At 45.7% G+C, this 16,368-nt stretch overlaps 2 protein-coding genes across 2 annotated transcripts in view; both read right to left on the bottom strand.

Annotated features, from left to right (window-relative positions):
• Positions 1 to 291: 291 nt before the first annotated feature.
• On the bottom strand, positions 292 to 9,871 carry LOC138848115 (leucine-rich repeat-containing protein 37B-like). The gene is made up of 5 exons (XM_070067729.1): positions 9,253 to 9,871; positions 7,542 to 7,613; positions 3,942 to 4,013; positions 1,025 to 1,096; positions 292 to 410 (listed from the first exon to the last, which is right to left on the bottom strand). Exons 1-5 carry the CDS (start codon positions 9,816 to 9,818, stop codon positions 326 to 328), a joined length of 867 nt encoding a protein of 288 aa, XP_069923830.1. The 5' UTR covers positions 9,819 to 9,871; the 3' UTR covers positions 292 to 325.
• Positions 9,872 to 11,870: 1,999 nt separating this feature from the next.
• LOC127485931 (mucin-17-like) overlaps positions 11,871 to 16,368 on the bottom strand; it is a 132,147-nt gene continuing 127,649 nt past the window's right edge. Inside the window, 6 exon segments of the mRNA XM_070067732.1 lie at positions 11,871 to 11,882; positions 12,013 to 12,883; positions 13,333 to 13,913; positions 14,256 to 15,117; positions 15,119 to 15,615; positions 15,617 to 16,002. Coding sequence (XP_069923833.1) covers positions 11,871 to 11,882; positions 12,013 to 12,883; positions 13,333 to 13,913; positions 14,256 to 15,117; positions 15,119 to 15,615; positions 15,617 to 16,002 — 3,209 coding nt within the window.

Below are 16,368 nucleotides of genomic sequence, written 5' to 3'. Positions count from 1 at the left end.
CCACAGATAATTTATAAATTATAAATTGAGAGCTAAATACATTTTGGAAAAAGCTTATGATCTGGGTGGGTGATGGGGAGAGATGTGCCCTTTGGCTGGGTCCCAGGAATTATTTTTGCATTAGGATTTAAAAGCAGGTAACCCTGAGAAAGCACCAGAACCTTTTTCTCCCAGAGTACTTTGTGTTAGATTTTTGGAAAAAAAAATGGAAATGAAGACCTTCTTTGCAGAGTTTATATACAGGGCTTAATACCCAGATAAGCATAACTATATACCATTTTTATACACAAATGGTTTTTAAATATGTATTCATCATCTATTGCACTTACACATTGTGCAAAAACTGCATTCCATGCCACGCCTGAAATGTCCCAAAGCTCAGTTCTGTCAGTAAATTGCAACCAAGATTTCTACAAAAAAAGACACGAGTGAAAGAGAATGAAGAAGAAAAAAAGAAATATTTTCAGAATACTCTTCTTTCAGGAGTGATTCTAATTTTTATAGATGAAACAATACTTCCACATTTTATCTACACACTAAAGAATTTACTGGTACTGGAAGATTTGGTTTCTGAATTATACTTGCACATTTACATTAAATTTCATCATATTATTTTCATATTACATGACATACTTGTACTGTGTGATCTTTACTTCTCTGGAACAGAGTTGCACAACTTGAATGCTATTGACATTTTGGACTCGATAATGCTTTTCTTGTGGAGGTTTGTCCTGTACATAGTAAGTGGCTTAACAGCAGGCTGGGCTTAGCTCACGCAGTGTCAGCAGCACGTGCAGGGCTGCAAGCTGTTACCTGAATGCAAAATCATGTTGGCTGAGAAGCCCTGCTCTGTGGGATTCACTCTGACTTTTGTACCTGATAGTATTTTTGCTAGAGAGGAAAAGGACCTGTTACAGAATTTTAGCAACCTTCTACTACAAATGTAAAGTAGAATCTTAACCCTATTTCAAGGTGAACAGTGAAGATTTATTAAAATTCCAAATGTGATGAAATTGTAACTTACATAGACTGCAAAAAAGGGAGTGACTCAAATGCACGTCTTTCGATAAACTCTATTTTATTGCAGGATAAATCTCTAGGAAAAGGAAAACATTGCCTTGGTTAGCTATTACCTATATAGTCAGTGGGGATAATAAAATTTGCATTTGATAATGTTGGATATGCAGTTTTTACCTAAACTGTAAAGCTTTGGACTTGTATTTGACCCTCTGGAGATACTACCCCTTCTTACAACCTCTCCTAATAGTCTCACTGTTAGAACCTTCATCAATGACATACACAACTATAGATCTTGATAGATTGTGGTGGTAAACTTTCCTGAGTGCAGAATTGATTAGATGAACTTTCATAGTCTTCATCCATTTGAAACAAGGAGCAAAGCTGTCATCTCCATTTTTGATGTCTAATATTCCAAAGAATACTCACATTTTCACATCTTTCCTGGTTTAGTCCTAGTTTTCTAACTTCATTCAATACCAGAAAAAAAGATGCCCTTTTGAATCATTTGAAATGAAATTGGTTCTCTAATTAATTCATTATTTTGAACTGATTCAGAATTACACTTTCTGTCATACTAAAGGAAATTTATTTGTTGCTTGTTGCTTGATAGTCCATGAAAGCCATGATAGAACCGTCAGAAAACAGCACGACACTGGATTCCCACTTGAAAACACTCTTGGTGGTAGAGGACTCTTACTTCCACTGATTACAATTTGACCCTCACTTTTCACCTGCAACTCATCTGTTGGTGGCTCCATCTCTAGAATCTCCTTCTCTCACCTGTCCCACGCGCAGTCACCAGTGGGACTTGCCCTAAGTGACTCTCCGAGGCCAACATCACTAGGTGCTTACAGAAGAGGCAGATTCTCAGCCCTGTTCTAGACCGACTCAGGCAGTTACTGTGGGGGTAGGGTTCAGAGCCCCAGGTAACTGTGGTGCAAGCTCAAGTCTGTTTTAGAGCACTGCTGTGACAGCATGGTTCCCCGTGGTGACTCTTGCTCAGCATTCAAAGGCCTGGAAGACCTGGCTTCACCCTCCAGCTTTCCCTGCATCTCTGTGCCTCAGAAGCTTCCATGTTTTCCCTTTCTCCCACGATATTCTCTCCAAGACGTCTGATGATGCCCACTGCCTCCTTGGAAGTCCTGTTCAACTGGCATTGCTCCCTGGTTCCATCGTCCCTGACCCAGCCCAAAGTCTTCTCCCTCGTCTGGACTCTATATCCATTTCTTTTGATATCGTTACTTGTGCCTTCCATTTCCCCAGAGCATAAACTTCTTGAAAGCATGGATTTGGCCTTGCTCATCTACATTGCCCACTATGTTTAAAACTGACTCATGGAAATAGACTCAGGTGTTTATTAAATGAAGGAATGGTTGAGTAGGTAGAAGAAGGAAAAGTGAATTTTTAAAAAGCAGTGTGGTTTTATTATTCCCTGGTCCCTCTGCAGCACTCTGTCAGCTACATAGTGCTTATTGGGTATTGGTTTGAGCTTGTGTATTTGTTTCCCCTGCAAGATTGTGAGCTCTTGGGAAGGTGGGATCCTGTCTTACTCATTTATGTGTCTCCAGTACTAGGCAAAGTGTTTGGCTTTCTCTTTCAGCTTTAGACAATTGATTGGCATTTTGAAAATGAAGTGAATACATACACTAGCATAAACTAATTAGGCTACAAAGGATTTTCCAGCAGAAACAATGAAGGGCCTATTCTACCAGCAGTAGTCTCATTTGTTTTTCTCCAAACCATGTTTGCAAGGTTCCGGAGCCCAGATGGGAAAGGTGCTCAAGAGGAACCATGCAGATGTGGTTGTCCCCGTATGGCCTAGAAGTTCTGATCATCATTCAAAGGAGTGTTGTGAGTATCACATGCTATGTTCCTTAAGCCTTGTACTTTTGAGACAAGAATCTATTTGCTGAAGAGGCCCAGTAATTAGCCTAATAAGGATTAATGATGTACACTTCCCAATACTATGTAGCTATTGTTTTAATTATCTATTTCCAACATGGGTATAATAGTTCCTTAATGGAAATCATTAATGCCAAATCTGTTCTCTTGGTAGCTTAGTATTCTTGATAATATTGTTTATATAATTTACCTGTTTAGCAAGTCACTTAATGGCTAAAGGTTAACTTATTCAAGATTAGATCATCTAACAACTTTCAGTTGATGGCATTCAAATTAATGTTGTTGGTTTATGTTTTCTTCCCTTTGTTGTATTAAACCAACTTGTTCAAACCTTGTTTGTAAAGGCCAGATGATAAATGTTTGAGACTTGGTCGGCCACATATTGTCTCTGTTGTATTTTCTTGTTTCTTTGTTTCTCTTTACAGTCCTTTATAAATATAAAACTCATTCTTAACTTAGGACCTGTATGAAGACAGACCTTGGATCCAATTTCATCCATTGCTTGTAAATTAAATACAAATATAATCCGCGGCTCACTAGGCTAATCCTCCGCCTTGCGGCGCCGGCACACCGGGTTCTAGTCCTGGCCTGGGCGCCGGATTCTGTCCTGGTTGCCCCTCCTCCAGGCCATCTCTGCTGTGGCCAGGGAGTGCAGTGGAGGATGGCCCAGCTACTTGAGCCCTGCACCCCATGGGAGACCAGGAGAAGCACCTGGCTCCTGCCATCGGATCAGCGCGGTGCTCCGGCCGCAGCGCACTGGCCGCGGCGGCCATTGGAGGGTGAACCAATGGCAAAGGAAGACCTTGCTCTCTGTCTCTCTCTCTCTCTCTCACTGTCCACTCTGCCTGTCAAAAAAAAAAAAACCACAAAGCACATAGTAGGTATTCCATGTTAGAGATATGAGACCCTACAGTGTAGACTTCCAGAAGAAACCTTGGAGATTATCCAGCTGGGACCCATATTTGTTTTCTAGATAATGTAACTAAAATCTCATAAATAAGTATGATTAACTGACTTACAAGTGTTGGAGGGACAGCAGGCCTTCAAATGAGTCCTTATGTAATTCAGTCAAGTCATTTTCACTGAGGATTCTGGAAAATGAAAGAGGTACTTCTGAATCAAAATGACAACTGCAGCTGTTTGCTTCATAGGACTAACTCTGTATGTAGAGGAAACTTTGGTAATGGTGCTGTTTAAATACCCAGATTCTAATTTACTTCTAGGGTGGCAATGTCTGTTGTATTTTAATTTAAACCATTTTTCCCACTCTCCCTTTTTTGTCCATCTCTATACACCTATCCGTCCTTCCCACCAAATCATAAATGTAATGTCTGCTCTGTAGGTCACAATGTCCCTGTTAGAACCTAACACTGGGAGGCACCAAGATTGGCAGAACTGCCATTTCCTTCTGTTTTTTCCCCAAGCCCTACTACCGAAGCCCCATGTTTGAGGTATGCCGGGGCTACAAGTTAAGGTTGACCAGGGAGGCAGTAATGATGGCTGAGTATTTAAATCCCTGCCATCTATGTAGGAGAACAAGACTGAGTTTGAGGTTCCTGAGTTTGACTGACCCAGTCTCACCACTACAGGCATCTGGGGAGTGAACAGTGTATGATAGCATGCTGCCTTTGCCTCTCAAATAAGAAAAATTAAATTTTCTTCCCCTTCCCTTTATCCCTTAGCCTTTCCAACTCCCGTCTTCACTCTTCAGAGGAAACTAGTGTTATTTACTTTTGTGTCAGATGACTCTGATTTTTCCTTTTTCCAAAGATTTATTTATTTATTTGAAAGTCAGAGTTACACACAGAGAGAAGGAGAGGGGAGAAGGGAGAGGGGAGAGGGGAGAGGAAGGTCTTCCATCCGCTGGTTCACTCCCCAATTGGCCACAAAGGCTGGAGCTGTGCTAATGAGGAGCCAGGAGCTTCCTCCAGGTCTTCCCATGTGGGTGCAGGGGCCCAAGGACTTGGGCCATCTTCCACTGCTTTCCCAGGCCATAGCAAAGAGCTGGATCGGAAGTGGAGCAGCTGAGACTCGAACCGGCACCCATATGGGATGCTGGCACTGTGGGTGGTGGCTTTACCTACTATGCCACAGTGCCAGCCCTGACTTTGATTTTTCTTACAAGTTTGGGACATCTTTAAATGAAGCATAACCAAAATATATACAAACTGCGTGTATTGTATTTAAGAAACATCATAAATTAAAAGTCACAACTGCCTGATTCTAGCATTTTCCCATCAGAAATGAGATAGTAGGCTAAGGGGAAACTTTTATCTTTTTTAAAAAAGATTTTATTTATTTGTTTCAGAGTTATAATTACAGATGGAGAGAAGGAGAGACAGAAAGGTCTTCTCTCCACTGGTTCACTCCCCAAATGGCTGCAATGGCTGTAGCTGGGCCAATTGGAAGCCAGGAGCCAGGATCCATGAGCCTCTTTGGGGTCTCCTACATGGGTGCACAGACCTAAGTGCTTGGGCCATCCTCTACTGCATTCTCAGGCCATAGCAGAGAGTTGGATTTAAAGTGGAGCAGCTGGGACTAGAACTGGTGCCCGTACAGGATACCAGCGCCGCAAGTAGCAGCTTAGCCCACTGCACTACTGCAGCACTGCACAGGCCCTGGGAAAATTTATCTTAAAGTGATCATAACCCTTCTCCTTTGTCTGTTATATGTCTTGTTTGTATTCAGAAATAATTTATGATGTCTGTACAAGTTGTCCCAGTGATATAACACGCAAACTGTCGTGAAAAATGTCAATTAATTCCTTTTTTTTATTATGTTACACTCAGCACTTCAAAATTTCTAGTTCACTGGCCTAGGTGACATGATAGATTTTTATTTTTAGTTAATTACTTTGAATGTTAAGTATTCTCCCCCAAAATTGGGAGTCTAAACTGATTCCTTTCAAAAATCAGTAAGGAAAAGATAATTCAACAAATGGACAGTGGACAAAACCTCAACGAAACATAGATGTTCAATAAGTATATAAAGACATTTAAATTTATGAGTAATCAGAGAAATCCAGATTCAGCTGGGAACCCTTTTATTTGCCAGTCACATTAGCAAAAAGACAAAGAGCATCCCGAGGTGAAAAGGTGAAGGGAAGAGTCAGTGTTGGGGCATAGCAGGCTAAGCCGTCACTTGAGAAGCGTAAATTCCATATTGGAGAGCCTGGTTAAAGTCTTGGGCCCTCTGCTTCTGAGCCAGATGCCTGCTAGTGCACCTAGGAGGCAGCAGATGATGGCCCAAGTGCTTGATTCCTCGTCATCCCTGTGGGAGACCCAGAATCAAGTATTAGATCTTAGCTTTGGCCTGGCCCAGCCATGGCTGTTTTGGGCATTTGGGGAATAAAGCAGTGGATGGAAGATTCTCTCTTTCTCTCACTCTCTCATTTGCTCTCGCTCCATCTCCCCCTCCCCCCACTCCCATAGTTCAAGTAAACAAATACATCTTTTTAAAAAGGATGAAGGGAAATGAATGTTCTTATATTCTGTTAGCTGGAGTGTAAGTAAGTGTGCACAGCTTTTCTGAGGGCAATTAAAATTTCCTATTTCCGTAGTCTTCATCCATTTTCATTCTCTTTTTTTTTTTGAGATTTATTTATTTATTTGAAAGTCAAGTTACACACAGAGAGAAGGAGAGGCAGAGAGAGAGAGAGAGAGAGAGGCAGAGAGAGAGAGAGAGGTCTTCAATCCACTGGCTCACTCCCCAGTTGGCCACAATGGCCAGAGCTGTGCTGATCCGAAGCCAGGAGCCAGGAGCCAGGAGCTTCTTCAAGGTCTCCCACATGGGTGCGGGGTCCCAAGCACTTGGGCCATCTTCCACTGCTTTCCCAGGCCATATCAGAGATCTGGATCAGAAGTGGAGCAGCCAGGACTCAAACCAGCGCCCATATGGGATGCTGGCATGGCTGGTGGAGGCTTTTCCCACTATGCCGCAATGCTAGCTGCCCCATTTTCTTTCTAGACTTCTATTTTGCAAAATGCTTGTCCATGTTCACAAGTGTGCACAAGGATTTTCCTTGCAGCAATACATGAGAAGTGGACATAATCGAAAATCCATCAATAGAGGGATTATTAAGTAAACTGTGAAATGGCCATCCATACTATAGAATATCATGCAGGAGTTAAATGAATAGGGTAACTGACTGAGTACTAGGAGGGAAAGAAATCCAGAAGAAACCATGAAGTGAAAGAACCAAGTTGCAGGATGTTACTATTTAGGTTAAAAAAAGAAAGAAACCACACAACACAACTATTATGCTCTATGTAAATATGTTTGTAGGTAATTTTTTGGAAGGATATATGCCAAACTCAGAGCAGTAATTATTACCTCATAGGTAGGGAGTTAGGACACAATGAAGGTCTTCACTATCCCTATCACTTTTTATCTACTAAGAATGTAATGGTATTACTGATAAAATGCAAATAAATAGAAGTAGTTTCTTATTTCAAATTCTGTGCCTTGTTAAAACAACCATAGAATTATAATCAACAGATGTTGATTGTGACATGGAGAGGGAATACTTTTTCTGACATACTGACCTCAAAATAGTAGAACAAGAAAGCTCTTACAATGCAGTTAGTTTTGTGTATTCATGTTTGGGAGCGTGTACTCACAGTGTCTCAGCCCAGCGGTATGCTTTCCATACATTTTCATCAATGAAAGAAATCGAGTTTCCTTGGAAATTTCTGTAAAGGAACACAGTTCACATCCTTGAATGGGTTGGAAAAGAATGAACAGAATGAGGAAAAAAATCATGGCACCCTCATGGGGGAGTATTGAAATACAGAAATATTATCAGCTTTCTAATAAATACCAGTGCTTTTATGTTCCATAGCTCTCTGCTTCCCAGTTTGCTCACTCAATAAATAATGAGGGGCCACTGACATAAACAATGAAGCATCCTCTCAGAAGCTTAACTTCGTCTCTGTCCAGTCTCTTTGACAGTAAAGACAGTCAATCACTTTGAATATTAAGTATTTTCACCAAAATAACTCAGGTGTCTACACTGACTTCTATAAATCAGTGAGAAAAGGATAAATTATTCAAGAAAAAATGGGCAAAATGTATTGTCACCATAAGAATAATGAAAACCTATGCAGGTATACTAGTGCTTTGGCCAAGCGCCCTCTGCTGAAATCTTTCCAAGTACTGAATGGATACAGACAATTTAAAATCAGAGGGACTAAAGTGCTGATGTGGAAAGCCTTTTGGAATACAGCATAGGGTAAAAGTGCCGATCACTGAGCCAGGAGCCAAGCATTACCTCCATAGGAAAAAAAAAAAGAGAGGAGGTTGGAAGGAAAGACGCACACCTGGGTTACAGGTAATAGAGTGAGGACCAGGGGATGATGAGGGTGTGTGGGGGTTCATACTTTCACATTTTATCCTACATTCTGTGCACTTTTTAAAAAGTGGAAAGGTGCTCATAATCGATACTTGTTTACAAGAAGCTGTTAAATGACTTATATTTAGCTTCAACTTTGAATTGCTGTGAGTGCTTAGCTTTAACTCTGTCCTCACTCCTCAGCAACAATGAACCTATTTGTTTTAGGTACACATTTTCCTGGAAGCAGGAGCAGCAATAAAACAGATACCTGTATGCTCACCTGCCTGGTGGATATGTCCTCTCGGGTTACTTTATGCTCATCAATAAAAAGTGCCTAACACTGAACACATCTCCCACTAACGGGCTCTTCTTTCTGACTGCTGTGCTTCTGCCTTATAGACCACCATCATTCTCGCTGTCATCCAGGGAAAGACTGTGGAGTCACGCATTTTTATTTTCTGTTACAATCCATCACACAATTCTTTAAGCCAGCTTTACAGATGAGGATATTGAATCCAAGCTAAATAACTTGTCCAAAGTCACAAAGCTAATCACTGGGAGACCTGTGTTCAAAGCCAGGCAACCTGGCTCCAGAATCTATCCTTAAATCTGTTGTATCATCTCTAATAAGTCGGGATGAGGGCTGTGTTGAAGAGTGGGATTAAAGCAATGAGGTAATAACATGGTGAATGTCAATAAATAATGAATCAGGAAAAGCAGTAAGGGCAATCACATGAGACTGTAGAAGAGACAGAAGAGAATAAGAGAAGGAGGATCAGGAAAGCTCTCAAGCAAAGTGGCCACTTGGGGGTGAACCAACGGAAAAAGGAAGACCTTTCTCTCTGTCTCTCACTGTCCTACTCTGTCTGCCAAAACACACACATACACACACACACAGTCAACATAAGGTGGGGACTTGAGGAGGGCTCAGAAGATCTTGGGGAAAAGCTGCTGAGACAGGCAGGCTGTAGGGAACCATGAGGAAGGGAGATTCTTACAATATGCTGAAGGTGCCATTGTAGCTGTTGGGCTCTGGTACAGGAACTCTGTGAAGCTTCTGCACTGGGCTGAGGCCAGTGCATGAAAGTGTCTCATCTTTGCAGGTGCAGAGCTCACAGACATTTATGGTGGCAGCCGCATTCAGGGGTTGATCTGTGACTTCAGTTAGGGTTGAGTGCTGAGTCTGAACCTGGCCTGGATGTAGATCTGTAGTCTTCTTCAGGGATGGAGAATGGCCAGCTTTTGCAGTGGGTACCAGAGTTATGGTTAGCTCCATCTTGGAAGGCTGAGCTATGACACTGGGTGATGTTGGGTGCTGAGCTTGATGCTGACCTGCTGTTGGAACTGTCATCTCATTGTCCCCTGGGGACTGAGTTACGAGCTCCTTTAGTGGCTCTGTAGACTGAGTTAGGGTCATTTGCATGGTAGTAGAAGGTGTAGCCTCTGTAGTACGTTGTGGAGTTTGGGTAATTTCCAGGTCCAGAGGCTTGACTGTGACTTGAGGCAGGTTTGTATACTGAGTCTGAATCTGGACTGGAGGTGAAAATGTCACCTCAGGGTACATTGGATAAGGAGGAGGAGATATAGACTTGGAGGCTGTAGAATGTTCATCCTGTGTAGTGGGTTATGGTTGACTCTAACTTCGAAGGTTCAGCTGTGCCACTGGGTGTCATTGGATGCGGAGTTTGATCTTGACTTGGTTTTGGAACTACCATCTCATAATAAACTGGAGGCTGATAGACCACTTCATTATGTGGCCCTGGAGGCTGCCCTGAAGTCTCCTGCATGGTTGGGAGTGGTTCACCCTCCACAATGGATTCTGGAGTTAGGGTAAGTTCTACATCAAAAGGTTGAACTGTGACTTCTGTCAGGGTTGGATGCTGAGCCTGAACCTGGTCTGGTTGTGAAAGTACCCCCTCATGGAGCACGGGAGGTACTTTAGTCTTCTTCAGGGCTGTAGAATGTTCAGCCTTCCTGGTACGCTTTGCATTTATGGTAAGCACTGTGTCCAAAGGCTGAACTGTGATGTGAGGCAATGTTGGATATTGAGCTTGATTATGACCCAGTGTTGGAACTGTCACCTCTTGATGTATTGGAGATTGGGTTACACCCTCCATGGGAGGTTGACTGGAGGTCTCCTGCATGTCTGTAGAGGGTTCAGTCACCATACTGCTGGTTTCTGGAGTTATGGTAAGTCCCAGGTCCAGATGTTGAGTTGTGACTGGAGTCAGGTTTGGAGATGGAGCTGTAGTCTTGCTCAGGTCTGCAGGATGCTCAGCCTCTGTAGTAGGTTCTGTAGTAATGGTAAGTGCCAGGTCTAAAGGTTGATTTGTGACACTGGGTGATAGTGGAGGTTGATTTTGACCCTCATGAGGCACTGGTGGCTGAGCTACAGATTCTTTAGGTGGAGTCTCCTGCACATTTGTGGCAAGTTCAGCCTCTGTAATGGGCTGTGGAGTTATTGTAAGTGCCAGATCAAAAGGTTGAAATGTGATGCGGGGTGATTTTGGAAACGGAGCTTGATCCTGAGCTGGTGTTGGAACTGTCACCCCCTGATATCCTGGGGGTTGAGCTATACCTTCCTTAGATGGCCCTGGAAGCTGAACTGGGGCCTCCTGCATGATTGGAGAAAGTCCGCCTTCCATTCCAGGTTGTGTAGTTATGGTGAGTTCCACATCCAAAGGTTGACCTGTGACTTTGGTCAGGTTTGGTTGCTGAGTTTGAAGCTCCTGCTGGGTTACAGATGATTGAGTGTCAGGGAAGTCTTGTGGCTTGGCTGGGGCTACATTTTGCACTGGAGCTTGTTCTGCATTCTTGAGGGGCTCTAGAGGCTCAGCTGGAGAAAGTTCCATCTTTTCAGGCAGTGCTGGAGGCTTGGCAAGAGGAGGCCCAAGCTGGGTTGGAGAAAATTCAACTTGCTTGGTGGGAACTGTAGGCTGGGCAGGTCCTTCCTGCTGACTCCAGTAAGGATAAACTTCTGGAGTGGGCTTTAGGGTTCTGGTAAGGTCAATATCCACATGTTTTGGTTTGGTTTTAGACATCCTTAAATGCTGAGTTCTGAGTATTTCTTCTGGAATATGAGGTGAAAATGTCATATTCATTGGAATAGCATCACTCATCTCTGGGAAGATATCTGAAGGCTGGTTTGTGTTTCCCTGTTGGAGTGGTAATTGGTAAGCACTCACGGGGCGCTCTAGAGGTGGAACGGAAATCCCCTGCTGGCTTGGTGAAGGTTCCTTCAGTTGTTCAGGCTGAGCTGGGACCCCTGGAAGTGGGGAGTGCTCATCCTCTTCTGGGGGCTTTGGCTGCTGAGCTGTGTCTGCCTCCTGGTCTTTCAAAGGCTCATGCTCCGTAGGGAACACTGAGGCGTGAGCTTGGGCTTCCTGATGGATTGGAGAAGGTGCAGCCTCTTCGGGGGCCTGTAAAATTTCAGCTGTTTCCTCCTGCTGGGTCATAGAGGGTTTCTCATCCTGCATAACTTCTGGAGATTGAATTGGCAGTGGTTCAACCTCTTCAAGAGGCGTTGGAGGCAGAGCTGGGACTGAGGCCTGAGTTGTTGTGACCTCGTGGCTGACTGGAAATGTTTCCACTTCTGCTGCAGGTTTTGGTGTTAGGGTCAGCTGCAGGTCTGGAGGTTTAGTAGTCACATTGGGCAAGTCGTACTGCTGAACTTGATGGTGACCGGGAGGTAAAGTGGTCACTGTGTGATGACTTGGAGGCTGGGTTGGGACTTCTGTCTTCTTTCCAGAAGATTCAACCTCCTCAGAAGACTCAGAGGGCCGCCTTGGTTGCTCCTGCTCACTGATATAAGGTTCGGTCTCCATAGGAGGGACTGGAGTCAGAGCTAGGGCCTCCAGCTGGCCTGGAGGAGCTTGAGTCTCCATCAGGGCCTCCACGTACTGAGCAATCTGCTGCTGTTCTCTGAGAGAAGGCTCTGTCTCCACGGGAGGGCCTGGAGGAGGCTGAGTCTCCACCAGAGCCTCCGCATACTGAGCTATCTGCTCCTGTTCACGGGGAGAAGGTTCTGCCTCCACGGAAGGGCGTGCAGTGTGAGCTCTGGGTGCCTGCTGGAATGGGGAAGGTTCCGTCTCTGCAGAAGGGACCGGAGTCGGCTCTGGGGGTTCCTGCTGGGCTGGAGAAGCTTCTGTCTCCAGGGAAGGGCCCAGAGTTTGATATGGGGTCTCCTGCTGGGCTGGAGAGGGTTTGTTCTCTACAGAAGACTCAACATACTGAGTGGGCTGCTCCTGATCACTAATATAGGGTTCTGTCTCCACAGAAGGGCCCGGAGTCTGAGCAGAGCCCTCCTGCTGCACTGGAGAAGAGTCCCGCTCCATGGTGGGCTCCGGAGTTATGGTCAGCGCCACATCTGCAGGCTTGATGGTAACATTGGGCAGGTTATAACGGTGAACTTGATTCTGATCTGGAGACCAGTCCATCCCCTTCTGAATCTGTGGAGTCTGAGCTATGATAGTCTCTTCAGGAGATTCTAGCGCTTGAGCTTGGGGATCTTGCTGTACTGGAGATTTGACTTCCACAGGGAGTGCCGAAGGCTTCTCCGGGGCTTCCAGTTGGCTTCTAGAAGGTTCGATCTCTGGAGACTCAGAAGGCTGAGCAGGCTGCTCCTGATTGCTGGAGGAATATTCAGTGTTCACAGGCAGGCCTGGAGGCTGAGCTGGGGCCCCCTGCTGGCCTACAGATGGGCTGACTTCCTCAGCATACTCTGAGGGCTGAGCTGTGGCATCGTTTTGGGTAGAGAAAGGTCCAGTCTCCTCAGGGAGATCTGAGGTCTGAGCTAGACCCTCTTGAGTCCAAGATTCCACCCTCCCAGGGAATTCCGGAGTCTGCACTGGGGCCTCTTGTTGGGCTGAGGGGAGTCCCACTCCCTCAGGATGCCCCAGAGGCTGAGCTGGAGCCTGCTCCGTGCTTGGAGTAGACTGAACTTCCTCACCTACCCCTGAGGCTTCTGTCAGCTCCGTGTCTGCAGGTTTCAGTGTGACGCTGGGGAAGTTTGCTTGGAGAGCTACAATCTGAGGTGAGGATGGAGTGTTAAGATTGTGATTCACTGATGCCTGACCTACTACTTCTCAGTAGCAAATGGATTCTGAGCGGGGGCCTCCTGCTGCAACGGAGATGCTTCTTCCTCGGGCTGCTGCAGGTCTGCACCTGGGCCCTCTTGCTGGGGTGAAGAAAGTTCATCTGGTTCAACGGGCTGTGGAGGCGGAACTTGTTCTTCTTGCTGTGCAGAGGAGGATTGGATGGGCTCCTGAGTCTCTGGATTTTGAGTCTGGCCTTCCATCAGGAATTGAGATGGTTCAGCCTGCTCAGAGGGCTGTGCAGGTTCTCCTGGGTTCTCCTGGGATTCTGTAGGAAAACCACCAGGATAGACCCCATAGTCAGCCGGCAAAACTTGATTTTGACCCTGAAGCTTGGCCGCTTTGTCTGGAGTTCCAACACCAACCTTAGGAAGCCGTCGACGCCGAGCTAGATCTTTCTTGGGGGTCAGGGGTGAAACAATCAACTTGTTTCCTTGTGAACTCTGACTGTCTAGAGGTGGAACGAGTGCTTCCAATGACTGGTGAGCATTTCCTTCCAGTCGAGGAGGCAGAGCCGGAGGCTGATCCTGATCCCCGTCTAGCACGGGAATCGCCTCTGGTAGCCTCTGTTGTTGAGGAAACCTATTGAAATACTGGTACGGACCAGGACCAGCAAGCTGTTCTGGCTCTGGGGGCAGTTCCAGAAAAAGGAAGCAAACTCACAGTGGACTCTTGAGGCGAGGCCAGCACCCGGGAGGGAGCAGAAGACCCCAGGTCATCAAAGCCGCCAGGGTCTGCCATGGGTGTGAGCGAGTCAGGCGATTCAGGTGGGACATTCAAGGAGTGGGAAGACCAGGGCTCAGAGAGCCAAGGGATCTGGACTGGGAGCCCCTGGTCTTCCCGCGTGGGGTCTCCTAAGTGATGGGAAAGTGCAGGTCTCCTGTCCTCACCTTACTCAACTCCTGCTCTTTCTGTCCACTCGGGGCTTCTGTACTCTCATTGATATAGGTCTCGGTCCTCCACTGCTCTGTGTCCCATTCTTTCTTGGCTATCTTTTCTTCCTGCTGCTCACTGAGGAGCTTCATCAGGATGCCTGTTTTGGAGATGAGCTTGGCACAGGGCAGTTGCACCTGGGCCTCAGAGCAGTCCATTTTCAGAGTGCGGATGACGTGAGAAATGAGCCTTCTCACGTCAGTGTTGGGGATGAGGGACTGTAGCTGCTGATTCAGCTGAATTTCAAACTGTTGCCCCTGGGACAGCATCACGGGGTAGGTGAAGCCTGCGGGCATGGTGGGGGCTTCAGTGCCCTCGCTGGGGTATTCCCACTGTGTTTCCTTGGTTTGGTCCACAGTCGGCATTAGGTCGAACTCGGTCCCAGCAGAATCTGTAGCTGAAGGATCTGTGTGCATTTTGTCGCCAGGGAGCGTTTCTTCATGTGCAGTGGTGTTTTCTGTCAAAACATTTTCTTCGAAAACACGCCCTCCGGAATGGTTTTCCTCCCTAGTGTCTTCTATAGAAGGTTCTCTCAGAGGAGGACTCCCCTGAGAATGCAGGCCTCCAGGGGATGAGAAAGCCTCTCCGGAGGGGGAGTTTATGAGACTCCGCAGTGCAGGGAACGGAGGCCTCTTCCCAGCCGTCAGCCTGTTGAGGGAATTTTTCCTTCTGAACTTCCGACTCAGTTTGGCCTTGGGGGTTCGGAGGACCAGGTGAGAGCAAGTTTTATGAAAGCGGTAATTCTGTCTGGAATGCCAGATTGGTTTCCCTGCCGCCTTATTTTTGGCTCTAGCATTGGCATCTTCTAAGACAAAAATGGTGTAGGTTAAGTCCTCCTTTGTTGTTGATCTCAGAGAGAGATTTTGCAGGGGAGGTAGAAGGCCTGCCCAGGATGTGTTTCTTCAGGAAAGAGGAGGCTGCAGCCTCACGTTCCTTTGTGAGCAAGGGCTCCGTGTGCAAGGAGTTTCCGGCCACCTGCCTGGGCCTCTGAGCCACTTGAAGCTCCTTCAGCTCCCTGGAGCCTGCTCTCCCAAGCCTTCTTCCCCCAATGCTCTCCGCAAAGGGCCAGGTGCCCCGTCTCCTCCCGAGGCTCTTCCTCATCTCCTGGAGGTGCCTTTCCCGTAAGCCCTTTGGCCCCTTGATGACTTTTTTCACTCTCTGCAGCCTGTACCCCACACTTGGCATGGTTGCCAGGCTGTTCTCCTGTGACGGGGCAGTTTCTGATTTCTTTTGGAGGATTTGAGGGTTAAATTGATGACCTAACAGGATAGGCTGCATAAGCATGGCCTTTTCTTCCTTCTTAACCTTATCGATTTTTTTCTTGAATTACTTCATGTAACAAATTCTCCAGAAAATAGAGCTTTCTCAACTTATTTCTGTAAGGATGAGAGGGCCTTCTTATGTGGGTTTTCACGTAGCTCAGGGACTTATCTCTATCTTGCACATTTGAAAAAAGCAGTGTAATGAATGGTAATAATGTTGATTCTACATTTTGTAGATTTTCCTCTGAGAAATAAGGCAATATATAATTCAGTGCACTAATAACATCACTTTCATCGTTGAGGTCCCGCTGTTCACTCATGCGGCCTGGGAAGTCCACACTGTTTCTCTCTGATACTGAGTTCCCTGGCTCAATAGTCAGCTGCTTGCTGGTGTTGTTCTTCCGGGCTTGCAATATCTTCATGAATGCCCCCTTTGGGTTCCCTATAGATGCTTCTTCAACTGTCAAAAAAAGAAGAGACTGCTTTTAGGCACAGAAGACTGATGGGACAGCTTTATGTCAGTCCACAGCCCTACACTCTGATCAATTAAATTAGGAGTCAAATCCAATATTTGGGGTACCATTGAGACTTTAGAGAGAAAAGTAAAACCAAACTCAAACCTATGAAATGGCAACAACAAAGGAGAAAAAGATATTTTTGAGAGTGGCATTCAAAGAGTTCGCAGTGTTAAAAAGCAGTAACTATGATCAGTATTATTTCATTGGTTTCCAATGACCAACCACTCCAGGCTTAGAATAAGGCTGGAGGACAAATGGCCCCACCCAGCTGCCCCTTCTGTGGCTCTGCCCCTGCTTCTCAGCCACAT

Source organism: Oryctolagus cuniculus, unplaced genomic scaffold, assembly GCF_964237555.1.
Source record: "Oryctolagus cuniculus unplaced genomic scaffold, mOryCun1.1 SCAFFOLD_130, whole genome shotgun sequence".
NCBI lineage: Eukaryota > Metazoa > Chordata > Mammalia > Lagomorpha > Leporidae > Oryctolagus > Oryctolagus cuniculus.
This window is presented reverse-complemented; position numbering and strand designations above follow the sequence as displayed.